This window comes from Mytilus edulis, chromosome 7, assembly GCF_963676685.1.
Source record: "Mytilus edulis chromosome 7, xbMytEdul2.2, whole genome shotgun sequence".
Taxonomy (NCBI): Eukaryota; Metazoa; Mollusca; class Bivalvia; order Mytilida; family Mytilidae; genus Mytilus; species Mytilus edulis.
In genome coordinates, this window is record NC_092350.1 from 22481505 (window position 1) to 22495367 (window position 13863).

At 32.2% G+C, this 13863-nt stretch overlaps 1 protein-coding gene across 1 annotated transcript in view; it reads left to right on the forward strand.

The window, feature by feature from the left end:
* LOC139483021 (uncharacterized) overlaps nt 1-13863 on the forward strand; it is a 136689-nt gene that overhangs the window by 114929 nt on the left and 7897 nt on the right. The window contains exons 118-130 of the mRNA XM_071267050.1: nt 155-429; nt 919-1074; nt 1520-1739; nt 2522-2670; nt 3493-3985; nt 4540-4748; nt 5405-5591; nt 6508-6678; nt 9144-9548; nt 10754-10904; nt 11784-11920; nt 12552-12634; nt 13151-13340. Of these exons, the coding sequence (XP_071123151.1) occupies nt 155-429; nt 919-1074; nt 1520-1739; nt 2522-2670; nt 3493-3985; nt 4540-4748; nt 5405-5591; nt 6508-6678; nt 9144-9548; nt 10754-10904; nt 11784-11920; nt 12552-12634; nt 13151-13340 (2826 nt within the window). The remainder of the gene's footprint in view (nt 1-154; nt 430-918; nt 1075-1519; nt 1740-2521; nt 2671-3492; nt 3986-4539; nt 4749-5404; nt 5592-6507; nt 6679-9143; nt 9549-10753; nt 10905-11783; nt 11921-12551; nt 12635-13150; nt 13341-13863) is intronic.

Here is a 13863-nt window from a genome sequence, read left to right on the forward strand (position 1 = left end):
TGTTCAAAAAGTGTTCATGGTAAGGGAATAATGTTTAATACTTTTTTCAAACAATATACTGAAATTCCAGAAAATATGAGTGTTCCCTAGCTCATTAAAAAGATTTCACATGTATAGTATGTTTATCCTATATAATTTTTGAGTATTTTAATAGGATCCTTGCTGCATTTGGCTAGTCCATTTGGTCCAGCTTGTCCATCAAGAAGTATATCTATGGTCAATGATCCAAAGTGGACAGAACTCCAACAGATTGGTCTGAGGGATCCCAGTGGACAGAAATGGTCACTAATCCATCGTACAGAGAATGTTGACCGACTTGTCTATGATGATACAGTGACCATCAAGCTGGGCAGAGACAATCATAAAAAACAGATGTTTACTGGGGCATTATACAGATCAGCTGACTATGAAAATGGAGGCACTTACTCTGTATGTACTTCGTAAAATCTTAACATCTCATGTTAACTGATTATAATCATATTTAGATTTAATAGATAAAGTGACATGATTTCCTTTTTATTTTTATTTTTAAATAAAAATATACATTCTTTCATTTGTTATATACAATTTTTGATATTTAAGTATCAGAGCCTCTAAATATATTTATTTTTCAGATCAGATTCATAAAGGGGTGTGTGCATGTGTCCCTTGATCTATAAACTTGATTTTCCTCGCATTTTTAGATATTGACTCTTGTTCCGAGTGTACAGCCTCTTTAATCAAAATGCTTAATTCATTAATTGCAATCTTTATATATATGTACTACCAGAGTATAAAACAGTCTGATGTTAAAATTACCCAAAATGCATTTCATTTTCTTTATGTTATTCTTTAAAAAAATATTCATTGGTATAAAAGTAGATTCACAAAGACCTCACCATGAAAATTTGACGTAATGATATCATTTTTATACTACAGATATCCGTAAAAGCTGCCGGAGGAGAAGGGATAGGTGTTACTGGTATAATGTTATGGGACGGACCAGAAGATGGTATAGCTACCTATGACTATAAAGAGGAGGCAGATTGGAGCCAGTCTGTGGCCCAGTGCTGCTTGTTAGATATCATACCTAAAGTAAGTCATTATATTTGACTTTGAATAGTTAAATGATTTCTGTTAAAATATAATGTCATGGGCAAAATATGCCCGTGGCAAACACTAGAAATTTAGATGACACAACAGTTGTTGTCAAAATCAAAGTTTAACTTCTAAATCCTCCTTACAATTTTGATTTATAGAGAGTGGTTTGAATAAAATATCAAGTGTGATAAATTAACTTACCTGGAACTAAGTAAAGCTACCTGATTCATACTGTTTTATTGGACCAAATTTTATTTTCAGCACTTAGTAAATGTTTTTATGAAAAAAGCATTTGGTAAAATTCAAATAGAGCTGGTCAGTTGCAGGATAATAACTTAAAAATTATATGTGTTTTGGTGAACAAAATTTGGCAAATGTTAGAAATATGTGTAGTACTAATGTACATGAAGTATATACCTATGTATTTTCTTGTCTATAGGAATGCTGGAAAGTTATAAACTGTACTACATACCTTGAAAGCAGATACTTCAACTCAACAGTGCCCACAGCCTCTCCCACCACTACTACAATAACCCCTCAGAACATCACAGACCCACCCTACCATGTGGTAAACAAACCAGATGGAAGTATAGTAGACACACCTATGGACACAAGTGTACCTATAGCACAGTCATCTTGTGGAATACAAATATTCTCGGGTAAATCATGATTTATATATTGCATAAATTATATAGATATAGGAAGATGTGGTTTGAGTGCCAATTAGACAACTCTCCATCCAAGTAACCATAGGCAGATCCAAGGGGACCCTGGGGGCCTGGGGCCTCCTTTTCGTTGGAAAAAAATGGTTGATTATATAGGGAATCACTGAAGCATGACTGGAGCTGGCCCCCTTTAGGTCAGTCAGTAGGCCCCCCTTATAAAAAGTTCTGGATCCGCCAATGGTAACAATTTATAAAAGTTAACCATTATAGGTCAAGGTACAGCCTTGGCTCACATCAAACAGCAAGCTATAAAGGGCCCATATACATGTTTTAGCCAATTTTTAAACTGATTAGGAGCTTTTTTTAACACCACCTAAGTGTAAGGTATTGGAATTGATATTGTTCAGCTGAAAACAGCTACATCTTGAATTAAACTGAGTTCAAACTGCTTTCAAATGATACTCTATGTGTATATATCAATAAGACAGCAACCAAACAACAGAAACAATTCAATGAAAGTAGCATGTTCTGATTGTGGGCAAGCTTGTGTTAAGCATGCATTCATAAATTCAGCGATCAACACACATTTAAAGTCCACAATTCTGTATTTTCATATCTAGAAAGTCTCTTCTAGTTTATTGAAAATCTATGATGAATTGTAGCTTCTAGTTTTGCAGCATATATAAGATAAAACCTTTCTCTTCCTGCAAATATAAAACATTATACTGTATAAGTATTTACTAATTTGTTGACTACTATTTACATTTTGGTTATAGGTGCCTATCCACACATTGTAACATGGTGCAGAACATTCAATGACACTTTTAGGGTTATGAAAACAAATATACCTGTCAACTTTGACCCATCTGCTAGTTTCCATAGATACAGAATCCAGATTAGTGCTGAGAAGGAGGAAGCTGTAGATGTAATATTAAGTTATAGTATTCATAATTATTAGTGTAGAAATTGGATACTGTAAAAGCAGAACTTTTTATTGGGGTTTTAAATTTGTTATAGATAGACATTATTCATGATATCAAACCATAACAAGAATGTTACTTTTACATGTTTTAAATCTCAAAATTGAATTCCCTTGAAGTCAAATTTAGAGACAAAACCAAAAAATTTTAACCCCCACAAAAATCATTATTTCTACATTATATAAAAAGAAATAACTGGAAACTTTATTTAAATTGAACTGAACGTGCAAACTGTGGTGAATTTATTTTTGCTCTCCAGCAAGCCTCTGAAGCTAAGTATAAATGTTACTTCTTACTTACTTTAAAAGAATACTTGGTTGGTACTATATTTTGTTTATTATTCAATCTTTTCTTCATACAACATGTTCAAGATGTAGTTACATTACTGACTTTCTTTTTTTTTAATTCCACATGAAAAGATACAAATCAAATCATTTAAGGTAGATGTTTTCACTTTAGGAAATAACAACAAGAAAAAAACAAAACAGGTATGTTCTACAAGGGTAGAGAATTATGAACATAAACTCAAACAAGATTGAAAAGATAATCCCAACCAGAATATGTTAGTGAACTCAGGTACTCTGGATCAGTAGATGCATCTAAAATTTACTCTTTACAGCTGTAAGATTCTGTCATAAATTATAAATGTTAAGTCATTACACAGAAGTGAATTCATAAATGTCTCCTGTTTAACATCATTCTAAGACATTACAAAATATATAAACCATTGGTATGTACAAAAATGAATTCATTCTTTTGTTTTGTAGCTGAACTGGTGCATGACAGTACATGTGGATGAGGATCAGTTGACAAGGATTTGTGGAATAGTTCCACTAAGTGATTCCACTAAATTAATTCTGCATGTGTGGAACAGAGACAACTTTGTGCCAGATATAACTGATATGTTTAATGTATTCTCTACTAAGGCATACTTCAAAGATCTAGTCATGCCTCCTGCTCCAGGATCATTGTGTCGCTATGGTGACCCCTTTAGAGGAGGAACCAATCCAATCCTCCGATATGAAGTGGGAATTGGAAGTGACAAGTTGTTGACAGACATTGCACCATTTAGAGAAGTTATAAAACCATGCATTCCCTGCTATGGAGAATGTTCTAAATATAACTGTGATGCAAGCTGTAATGCTAATGAATATGTAGATATGACCTTCACCTTAAACAATCTTGATCTGAAATCTGTTGCCGTGGTAACAAATGACACAGGACATCAAATCAACAAAACATTAATATATTTCTTCACAGGTAAGTAAAATTCAAAGCTGTTTTAACCCTTGCCATGCGGGGGCGGTAATATTACGGCCTTACCAAGACCACTGTTATTTGGCACCAATGGTGCTCCATACATTTGGAGGTCATTGTTATGCCATTTAATTGAAGTGTATGCATGTTTCCTCAATCTTTCACTATTGATTGTCATGGTTCTCACTTTTAATGTTCATTTTGAGCTCAAATATGAATTTCAAAAATTGAAATCGGACATTATTGGGTTATAGTTCAAAATCGGAAAAAATCAGATATTTTCTGAATTTTTGTGCAAATGACCTTCTTTAGACAGATGTACCCAGATCAGTTTCACACTTACCTATTTTGTAATAAATGTGTTCTCTGGGGTCCACTGTACATGTAAACTACAGTTGGATGCATCAATCAGTATCCCTCAGACATCCATGTTGAGGAAAAGACTGTAAAAACGTCAAAATTGACGCTTTTTGCCATGAGGACCAACTTTGGGGCAAAAATATCTAAATATCTATGCAATAACATTTAAACCTGAAAGATATTTCTTTGTTTTATAGTGAAGGCAGTTCTTGGTTCTGGAATCAATAAAATGGCCTCATCTGATGGATTCTATGTTGATATGACCTCACCGATATTTGACCCAGATGTCATGACCCAGATATATATAGATGTATCACAAGGAGAATTTACACCAGTGGTTTACCAGGCTTCCAATAGTACCATTAAAGCATTCTGGAGATGTTTGGATGAGGAAAGTTCTGTCAAGGTAATTTTATCTCATACATTCATAAATACATAAATGATTCAATGGAGAAATTGGATTTATATTAAAGGGACAGCAACCCATTGACACAAACAAAATAAATGATATTATCAGGAGATTTGCATATAAAGGCAGACAAAATGACAAAAAAATATTAAGATATGACAAAAGGCAATCACTGTCAACATATTTGACTTTGAAAAGGTTTTCTTTTTATTGTTTCACAGTTATGTTCCAATGTTTTTAAGTAAATATTGACAATGCAAGAAACTAGATTCCCTCTCCTTATTTCCTAGCTGCTTTCTTAATTTTAAACAGAAACAATGAATCTCAAATTTCTAAACAATACCAGTAACTTGCATGTGCCTTGATGAACTGCAACAAAGATATTTATCAATAAATATTGCAGTGAAATTTCTTTATGTTAGAAAGGGGTTTTATGACCCCATATATGTGGTAGTAGATCTCACCTTTCATTTCTTTTTAAAGGATTATTTATTTTTACTATACAAGATAAAAAAGAGAATAATCATGAAAATGTATTGTTTTTCACTTAATTAGAAAACTTATTTTACTTCTAGAAATACATTAAAATTGTTGGTATTTTTATCAAAATCTTGCCTATGGCCCTCCAGTTCATCTTATGAATATATTTTCAGGAAAGTTTCTGGGCTATTGGTAATACAACAGGTGGAGAAGAATTACAACCCTTTACATCTGTAGGCCTCAATGCTTCAGCTATAAACAGTTCATTTGAAGGCATATTACAACATAACCATACGTACTATGTATCAATCAGATGTGTAAATGGTGGAGGACAGGCAACACAGTGGAATGATACTACAGGTCAGCTAGGATCTTTAATTGTTATATGTATAATATTTATTAATGAAATATCAAGTCTCAGTCAAAATAGTCTAATGCTTCTTAATTTTAAAAAGAAAGAAAACTTTGAAGATTTGAAATTTTGTTAGACGTACAAAAGACAACAGAACATGAAATACAAAGAACTTGCTGTATGTTGTAAGGACAACACTTTGCATTTATAGAGGTACAGAATTACTTCCCATATATAAACCCTTTCACATTTCCCTTTTTCTGGAAAATAGACCAATTTCTCACAGGTGTTGTCTAAGAACTTCTTCTACTACCAGTCTGTATGTCTGTCTGTTCATCCCAGAATTGGTTTCCCTTCTCTATCTTTAGTTACCTCAACCAAATGTTACGAAACTTATGCACAATGCTTATTACCAAGAATACAGATCAAGTTTGAATTAAAGTAGCTTCACTTATACTTTTCTAAAGTTATATCCCTTTACAAATGGAAAACTGATGAATTTTTTTGTATTCTTTTTCTAACTTTAGTTTGCCTCAATTAATTGTTATGAATCTTATACACAATGCAAATTACCAGAAAACACAGACCAAGTTACAATTGTGGTGTAGTCACTTTTACAATTCTAGAGTTATGGCCCTTGACAAATGGAAAAATTGCTTCATGTTTTGTTTCTGTTCTCTAACTTAAGTTTGCCTTGATCAAATGTTATGAAACTTATGCAGAAAGCTTATTACCCATAATACTCAGAACAAGTATGAATTTGGTAGCGTCACTTTTACCATTGTTTAATTATGACCCTTTGTATCTTTATATGGAAGCGGGGGCATCATCTGTATGCCTTGGACACATTCCCCTTTTATTTATTTTTTACAACAATTATTTAATCTTTGACTTAATAGTATTATAAAACATGTATAATTTCAGGAGTGACTGTCTTACTTGAACCCCCATTGGTAGATGATATAAACAATACAATACCAGGTGCTACAGAATTCCCTCACCCTGTCACACCTTCAGATGCTAAGGAAAGTACAGATCCAACTAGTATAGGGTTTACCTTTTCAGTCAGTGAGGATAAATCAGTCACTAGATATGGTAAGACATCCACAAGTTCACTAGTGTGAATATTTTGATTTGTCTGATACCAATTTTTGTGCATTTTGTGGGAATAAGTGAACCACAAATTATAATTTGCAACAAAATACAAATTTTCTATAAAACATGTGTTCATACTTCTTCAAAACCATGAAAACAAATATCCACAAAATTCATGTATGCATCTTCCATAAAATATATGAATCCACAGTATTCAGCCACTACAAAAGTCAAAAAGTCTGAAAAGACCAGTTTTTGTCTGAATTAGCATGAATTTTTACTTGACATTCTTAATTTGCCTGAATAATTTTAAAAAATTCTTGACATAGTATGAATTTGTCTAATAAGGTTCTTGATTTTTCTTGACAAGTGTCTTTACAGTATGAACATTGTCTTAAAATTTCTCGACACTTCCTGTATCATCTGATAAGAGTCTAGATTAGTCTCGACCAATTCTTGACTGTCTTAAATTTGTCTCGATATGTCTTGACATATTCTTGACATTCTTAATAATGTCTGAATATTTCTTGACATATTCTTGACATTCTAAATAATTTCTGAATATGTCTGGACACATTCTTGACAGTCTTAAATATGTCTGGACACTATCTCAACAGTATAAATTTTGCCTGAAATGTGAACAGACTTATTATTCCTGGAGTAGATAATAATTTATTTTTAATCTTTGGGAATTATTCAATTGTTTTTAGGTTAAAATAATTTACTTCATAATTTTGATGATGAAATTTCAATTTTTCATCATCAAAATGATGATTTTCATTTTCATCTATGAACAAACTTTTTAAATTGTACTTGCATGGTCAGTCAACTGATAAGTTGTATGGCTGATTACACTATTTGCAGCATTTGCCGCGATGACAATGGATTTTTTTATCCAGACTCTTAAACCATTCGGTTTTCATTCAGATCCTCTCTTCTTTTTGGCTGGTATGAATGGAGGATATACAAGGTTCCGTTTGCGCTTGAAATCCCAGAAATTTATATGGTAAAATCATCAGTAGAAGGAAAATGAAAACAAATATTTTGACAAATGCTAATAGCGGAAATCAAAAACGGCGCTGTAAATATGGAAATATTTCAGCATTTCTATGGCAAAACTCACAACTTGTTAGTTAATAGGTTCCCAGTTATATCAATGTGTTTCTTACATTCAATTCCTGTGAGGAATATGATTTGATCAATTTTTACAAGACGTAGAAAAAGGGGTGAAACGGAGGTTGACTGAAAATTTTGAGGACAGAGCCACTTATTTGCGCCATGATTACATTATACATTGTTTATGGTGCAATACACTATGGAATCGAGCCCCTGGTGTCTTCTGTATTATATGGCAGATAAAACAACAAAATAAATGAAGATTAAAAGTTGTTTTTATTCAAAATTCAACCTGAATACAATAATTTACACCTTTTAGGTTGCATTTCTGTAAATATTGACAATGCAATTTCCAATAGGAACTCCTTTTATGGCTAAAACTGTACCACTTTTACTATGAAGTTTTGAAAAAAATCTTATCCTAGAATGGAAAGTTCATATGCACTACAATTTTTTTCAAAGGTCAAAATATAGGGCTGTGCAGCATAATTTCAACGTTTATGTGCCCTGAACTTTTCAGAGTTTAAACTAACACTAATTTTCTTAACTACCCCTACCTCTAATGGAGGGTTACCACAGATTTCAATGTAAACAATATGCACATGTATTTTTACTGGTAACATTCCCAAGTTATGTCTCTATGAGATGGAACACAGAGAGCATAACTTGGAAACAGTATGTAAACCAAATTAATTCTCTATGAATATTCTAAATCTCCCCAAAAGAGGCGTGGTTTGAGAAAAAGCTGTATTTACAAAGTGCAACCTTTACCTATTAATTACCTGAAAATGCAGGGAGCCTGATAAAAACTTCCTTAGCATTTTTCATGCACTAACTTTGCCTGTATCTCTTATAATAAAAAAGATACAGCAGTATGAAGTTGTAATGAATGAATACAAAAAAAATGCAGCAGCAGCCATTTTTCTATTTTTTGGTGTAGCGTTGAAAGACTTAGTCACATTAGGAAGATGTGTAGGTGTCTGCCCTAGCTGGTAACATGTTTATGATTAATATTTCATAAACATACACCTTTAAAAGTTGTTAATAGTTTTAGTATCAAAATATAATTGGATTATTAGAATATAAAGTAAAGTGGATTAAACCATTGGTGGTTTCAATGATAGTAGTTTAAATGAAGAGGGGATTCCAAACCTCCAATTGATAATTGTTGAAATCTAGACAAAGAATCCATTTATTTAAAAATATCAAAAAATAAACAATGCGTTGATTAATTATGTATGACTTTTTTCCACAGCAGTACCAACCAATACAACTATAAAACTTCACCTTCTTGGTTATATTTATATTTAGTTTAAAATGAGTATTTTTCAAAACTTTTGATTTTGTAGATATGTGTATTGGGACATCAGAAGACAATGATGACATTTTCCCCTGTTTGTGGGTAGGCTATAATATTTCCGGCTCTGCTATAATAAAACATGGTTGGCTGTACATAAATGATCATAAAATCAGACAATTATCAGAACTACGTCCTAATGATAACAATGCAACAGACACAAGTACCAATGTCTTCCACATGGAACCAGGTCGGACATTGTTTATGACAATGAGAGTCTGTAATGATGCAATGCTGTGTACCAACAAATCTCTAGGCTCTATCACTATCACCGACAAAAAGGCAGTGTTACAGACATCTGTTAATGGAGAAGCCATTAAATTGGTCCATTCATTCTCATCCAATTCTACAAGGAGAAAGAGAAGTGTGGATGTACTTACTATAACTACACCTGATGGTATGTATATTAGTTTTGCTGGTGGATCGCTAAGCTTTTTAGGCAATTTGACAGGCTGATTTTAAAATAGACTTGATATAGTTACTTCCATTCCATTTAGGCATCTCATATGATAAGATAGCTAAGTTTTTCTCTTTCAAGATGACTTTTTCAGCATACGATTAATCATGTATAACTTCTTCATATCTGAAGGGGAGAGGGCAATCAACATTATGTTGCAGAAGAGTAGTTAGATCTAAGCTCCAAAATACTATTTTAAAAATAGACTTAATATAATTACTTACATCCAAATATTCTTTATACAGCACAAAGGTGGCAGTATTCACCTCATAAACTTACAAAACCTTTGAATAGACTTATTAAGAAGGGATATAATTACGATACTGTTGTCAAGTCATTAAAGATTGCATATTTTGGCGTTAATATTGAGTCACTGATAAGGTCTTTGCGTCGGAACTAAACACATTTATTCTAAAAACAGTTGTTGGCATGACACGGGTTATGTTCTTCTCATATATGTTATGATGGTATGATACTAAACCCCTTACGGGAAGGATTGTGCCTGATGTTCATATGATGAAATCATAATCTTTCAGTCAGTTTAATTGAAGTCTGGAGCTGGCATGTCAGTTAACTGCTAGTAGTCTGTTGTTATTTATGTATTATTGTCATTTTGTTTATTTTCTTTGGTTACATCTTCTGACATCAGACTCGGACTTCTCTTGAACTGAATTTTAATGTGCGTATTGTTATGCTTTTACTTTTCTACACTGGTTAGAGGTATAGGGGGAGGGTTGAGATCTCACAAACATGTTTAACCCCGCCGCATTTTTTGTGCCTGTCCCAAGTCAGGAGCCTCTGGCCTTTGTTAGTCTTGTATTATTTAAATTTTAGTTTCTTGTGTACAATTTGGAAATTCGTATGGCGTTCATTATCACTGAACTAGTATATATTTGTTTAGGGGCCAGCTGAAGGACGCCTCCGGGTGCGGGAATTTCTCGCTACATTGAAGACCTGTTGGTGACCTTCTGCTGTTGTGTTTTTTTATTTTGGTCGGGTTGTTGTCTCTTTGACACATTCCCCATTTCCATTCTCAATTTTATCCACATCATTTGATCTTTTGTTGATAGTTGTCTCATTAGCAATCATACTACATATTCTTTTTTTAATGTTTTACATTAATTAATACTGATCTGATATTGTAGGACTTGAGTCAGGCCAGAGTATAATGATGCAGCCACTAGAGGAAAACGACTTGAAAACAGACTATAGGTCAGACTCATCTCCACACTTCCAGCCTTACATAGTTAACCCAGATACCACATCTGATATGGTGGAAAGATTATTATATAAAAGGTATGATATGTGTCTTGGTTATAAGTGTTGTTCTCAACTTATTGCTGTTCATTCAAAATTCTGACAAAATTAAAATTTGTTTCATTAAAACTGTTCACCTGGTCAGACATTTTAACGAATAGTTGAAGACATAGAATAGTCAAATCAACAGATCGCTAGGTGATACGATAAAGCATACTGACAATTATATAGGACTTCAGTTCTACATGATTAGATAATGTGACCCAAGTCTCAAAATTATCTGGGATGGGAAAAATAAGGTCCATCTCAAGTCACAATAGTCTCTGTCAAGGGGGATACAAGATACCCTGGCCAAAGTCCTAAAACAACCTGCTTTGAGGAATATCATAATTATGTGCTCTGATTGTAATTTCCTTTTTCTTTGCATATTTTAAAAGTACCCAGAAAAATGTAGGTATAATAAATAGATACACATCTTTGATTTTTGTAATTCAAAGATTGGACAATTCAGATAATTTGTGGAATATTATCTGTTTTGTTGTGTATTGTATGAAGTATACAGGAATAGGTTGGATCACAAACAACTTAAATTGGAGCTAAGCTGTAGAAAATTGATGTATTTGTAGATTCGGTTCAATAAATTAAATTCTGCAACATAATGCAATGAAATCTTCAAAATACCTTGAGTATATCCTTGTTTTTTCAGTGTTTAAACATTTTCTCTTATACAGAAATCCTAGTATAGATAAAATATGATTTGAAGTTTTCTGCTTAAAATATTTAAATGGAAATTACAATGATGGAATGAATATCTAATATAACTACAGATTGATTTAAGGAAAGACATATCAGTCAAACATCTGTTTAAAATTTATCAATCTTTGCCTATTTATTTGTATAATTTGTTTCTTATTTCAGACCACTGCACAGTTTTTACTCCTTTGCACTGGTACCTATTGGACATCTGTCAATGCCAGGACCAGTAAACATCACATTCAATGACTTAGTTGGTGATAATGATGAGAATAAGACAGCACTTTTACATTGGAACCCTAGTAAGAATCACATTTAACTAATGTATTAGTATCAGATGGTGTTAACTGTCAAGTCTTTCTATAAAAGTATACATTATTTTCAGATAGCTTTTTATGATTCTGTGGTCATAATTTGATTCTATAGAATAAGTGTGCTATAGCAAAGAATGCAAACAATGATGTATGCAATATTTATTTCAATGTTTAGAACAAGACTTAAGATGCTATTGGGTTAATAAGAAAATGGAATAAATTTAATTGGAGGCGAAAGATGCCAATGGGACATTGGAACTCTTTAGTTAAAAATAAACTGTCAAACGAATTAAAGCTGGTATTAAAATTAGGTATTTATTTTCACTAGCATTTGTTTCCCAGGCAAAGAATAATCATTGAATCTATATGAGAATGACAAATTGTAGTCACATTATATGATACATAAAATATTACATTTTTAAAACCTTTGCATAAGGTTGTTACAAGGACATATCAACCTGAAAATAGTAGATGGACTGCACATGTTACTCTTTCTAAATTAATCAAATTAGTTAGATAATAAATTAATATGATAAGTAATTTTTCATGAAACTAAAGTTAATTTGTATTGAGTAAAATGGAAACAACCCCATAAATTATGTGAAAAACTGTGTTTCAGTAATGCAACAATGGGAGATAACTAGTAGAACATGTGGTCAGGATTCAGAGGTTGTCAATGGAGACGGAACTATAACTGTTATGGTAACATTATTCTTATTAGCTATTTTGTTAAAATATTGTATTTATATTATTTCTACTTTTTGCAATATGCATAATTTATCTGTTTTTCTATATTATTTTAATACCAAAATTTATAAAAGTGTTATATGTTGCTGTTACACAAGTTTTTATTTTTCTCTTTGAATTTTGTTTTTAAAAATATAGCCCAATAGGTTGTATGTCTAGATTAAATAACAAGTGAAGAAAAATAATCATATTGTTCTTTATAATATCAGGCAACTGTATTTTGCAGATATAAAATCTCATTTTTCTATTAAAAATCAAGGTAACAAACAAAAATGAAAAAAAGTAAGACTTGGGTGTTGATAGAGTAAGCGTCTACTATTATGCTTTCATCAAGCAACCTGTGAATCCACACTCAGTCAAAATGTCCCTAAAGAATTAAAACACAATTGGTAAAATTAAAAGTAGTGTCCATTTCTTCCTCATAAATCTTCATGGTATAACTATAGTTTAAATCAATTGCCTTTATTGTAGATTTGTAATACATGGATTGAACATGAAAACAAACAGGACAAGTCCAACAGGAAGAAGAGATCTGCTGAAGTTACAACTCCTTATCTGTCAACAGAAACCCAGTTTATACTGGTATCCCTCAGCAAAGGAATCTATAATTCCCCACCTTGGCTCATCAGTTCTGATAATGTTACTATAGAAGAGGATTCAGGTTAGTTAAAGTATTACTTGGTGTTATATTAAAGAATACTGTACAGCTGGGTGTAAATTTTCGCTTATTTTTGTGGATAGAACAAAATGGCCAAAATAAATTCCATTAATTTAAAAGTGTACATGCAAAGGTATTGATAAAAGTTTTGAATCCGACAAAATATTTTGTATACCTTATTCAATGAAAATCGTGAAATTTTACATACGATAAAAATAACCCGCTATACGGTACCAGAGACGTTGTATGTGTGAGTGTTCTGATACATCTGCTTGACATTACTCTTGGGTAGCATAACACACTTAATTAATACTAAATTAAACTGTAACGTAACGGTACCCAAATTGCACCGAGTACCCAAATTGCACCTATTTATCAAAAATATCAGCGAAAATCTAACAAGATTTCCTAGAGACTAAAAAAATGGTATTTTTATGATTTGAAACTATGCACGTCTTTCAACATAGGTAAAAATATTTAGATATACACAAAACGTTTACAATATTTATCAACAGATGAAGTGTTT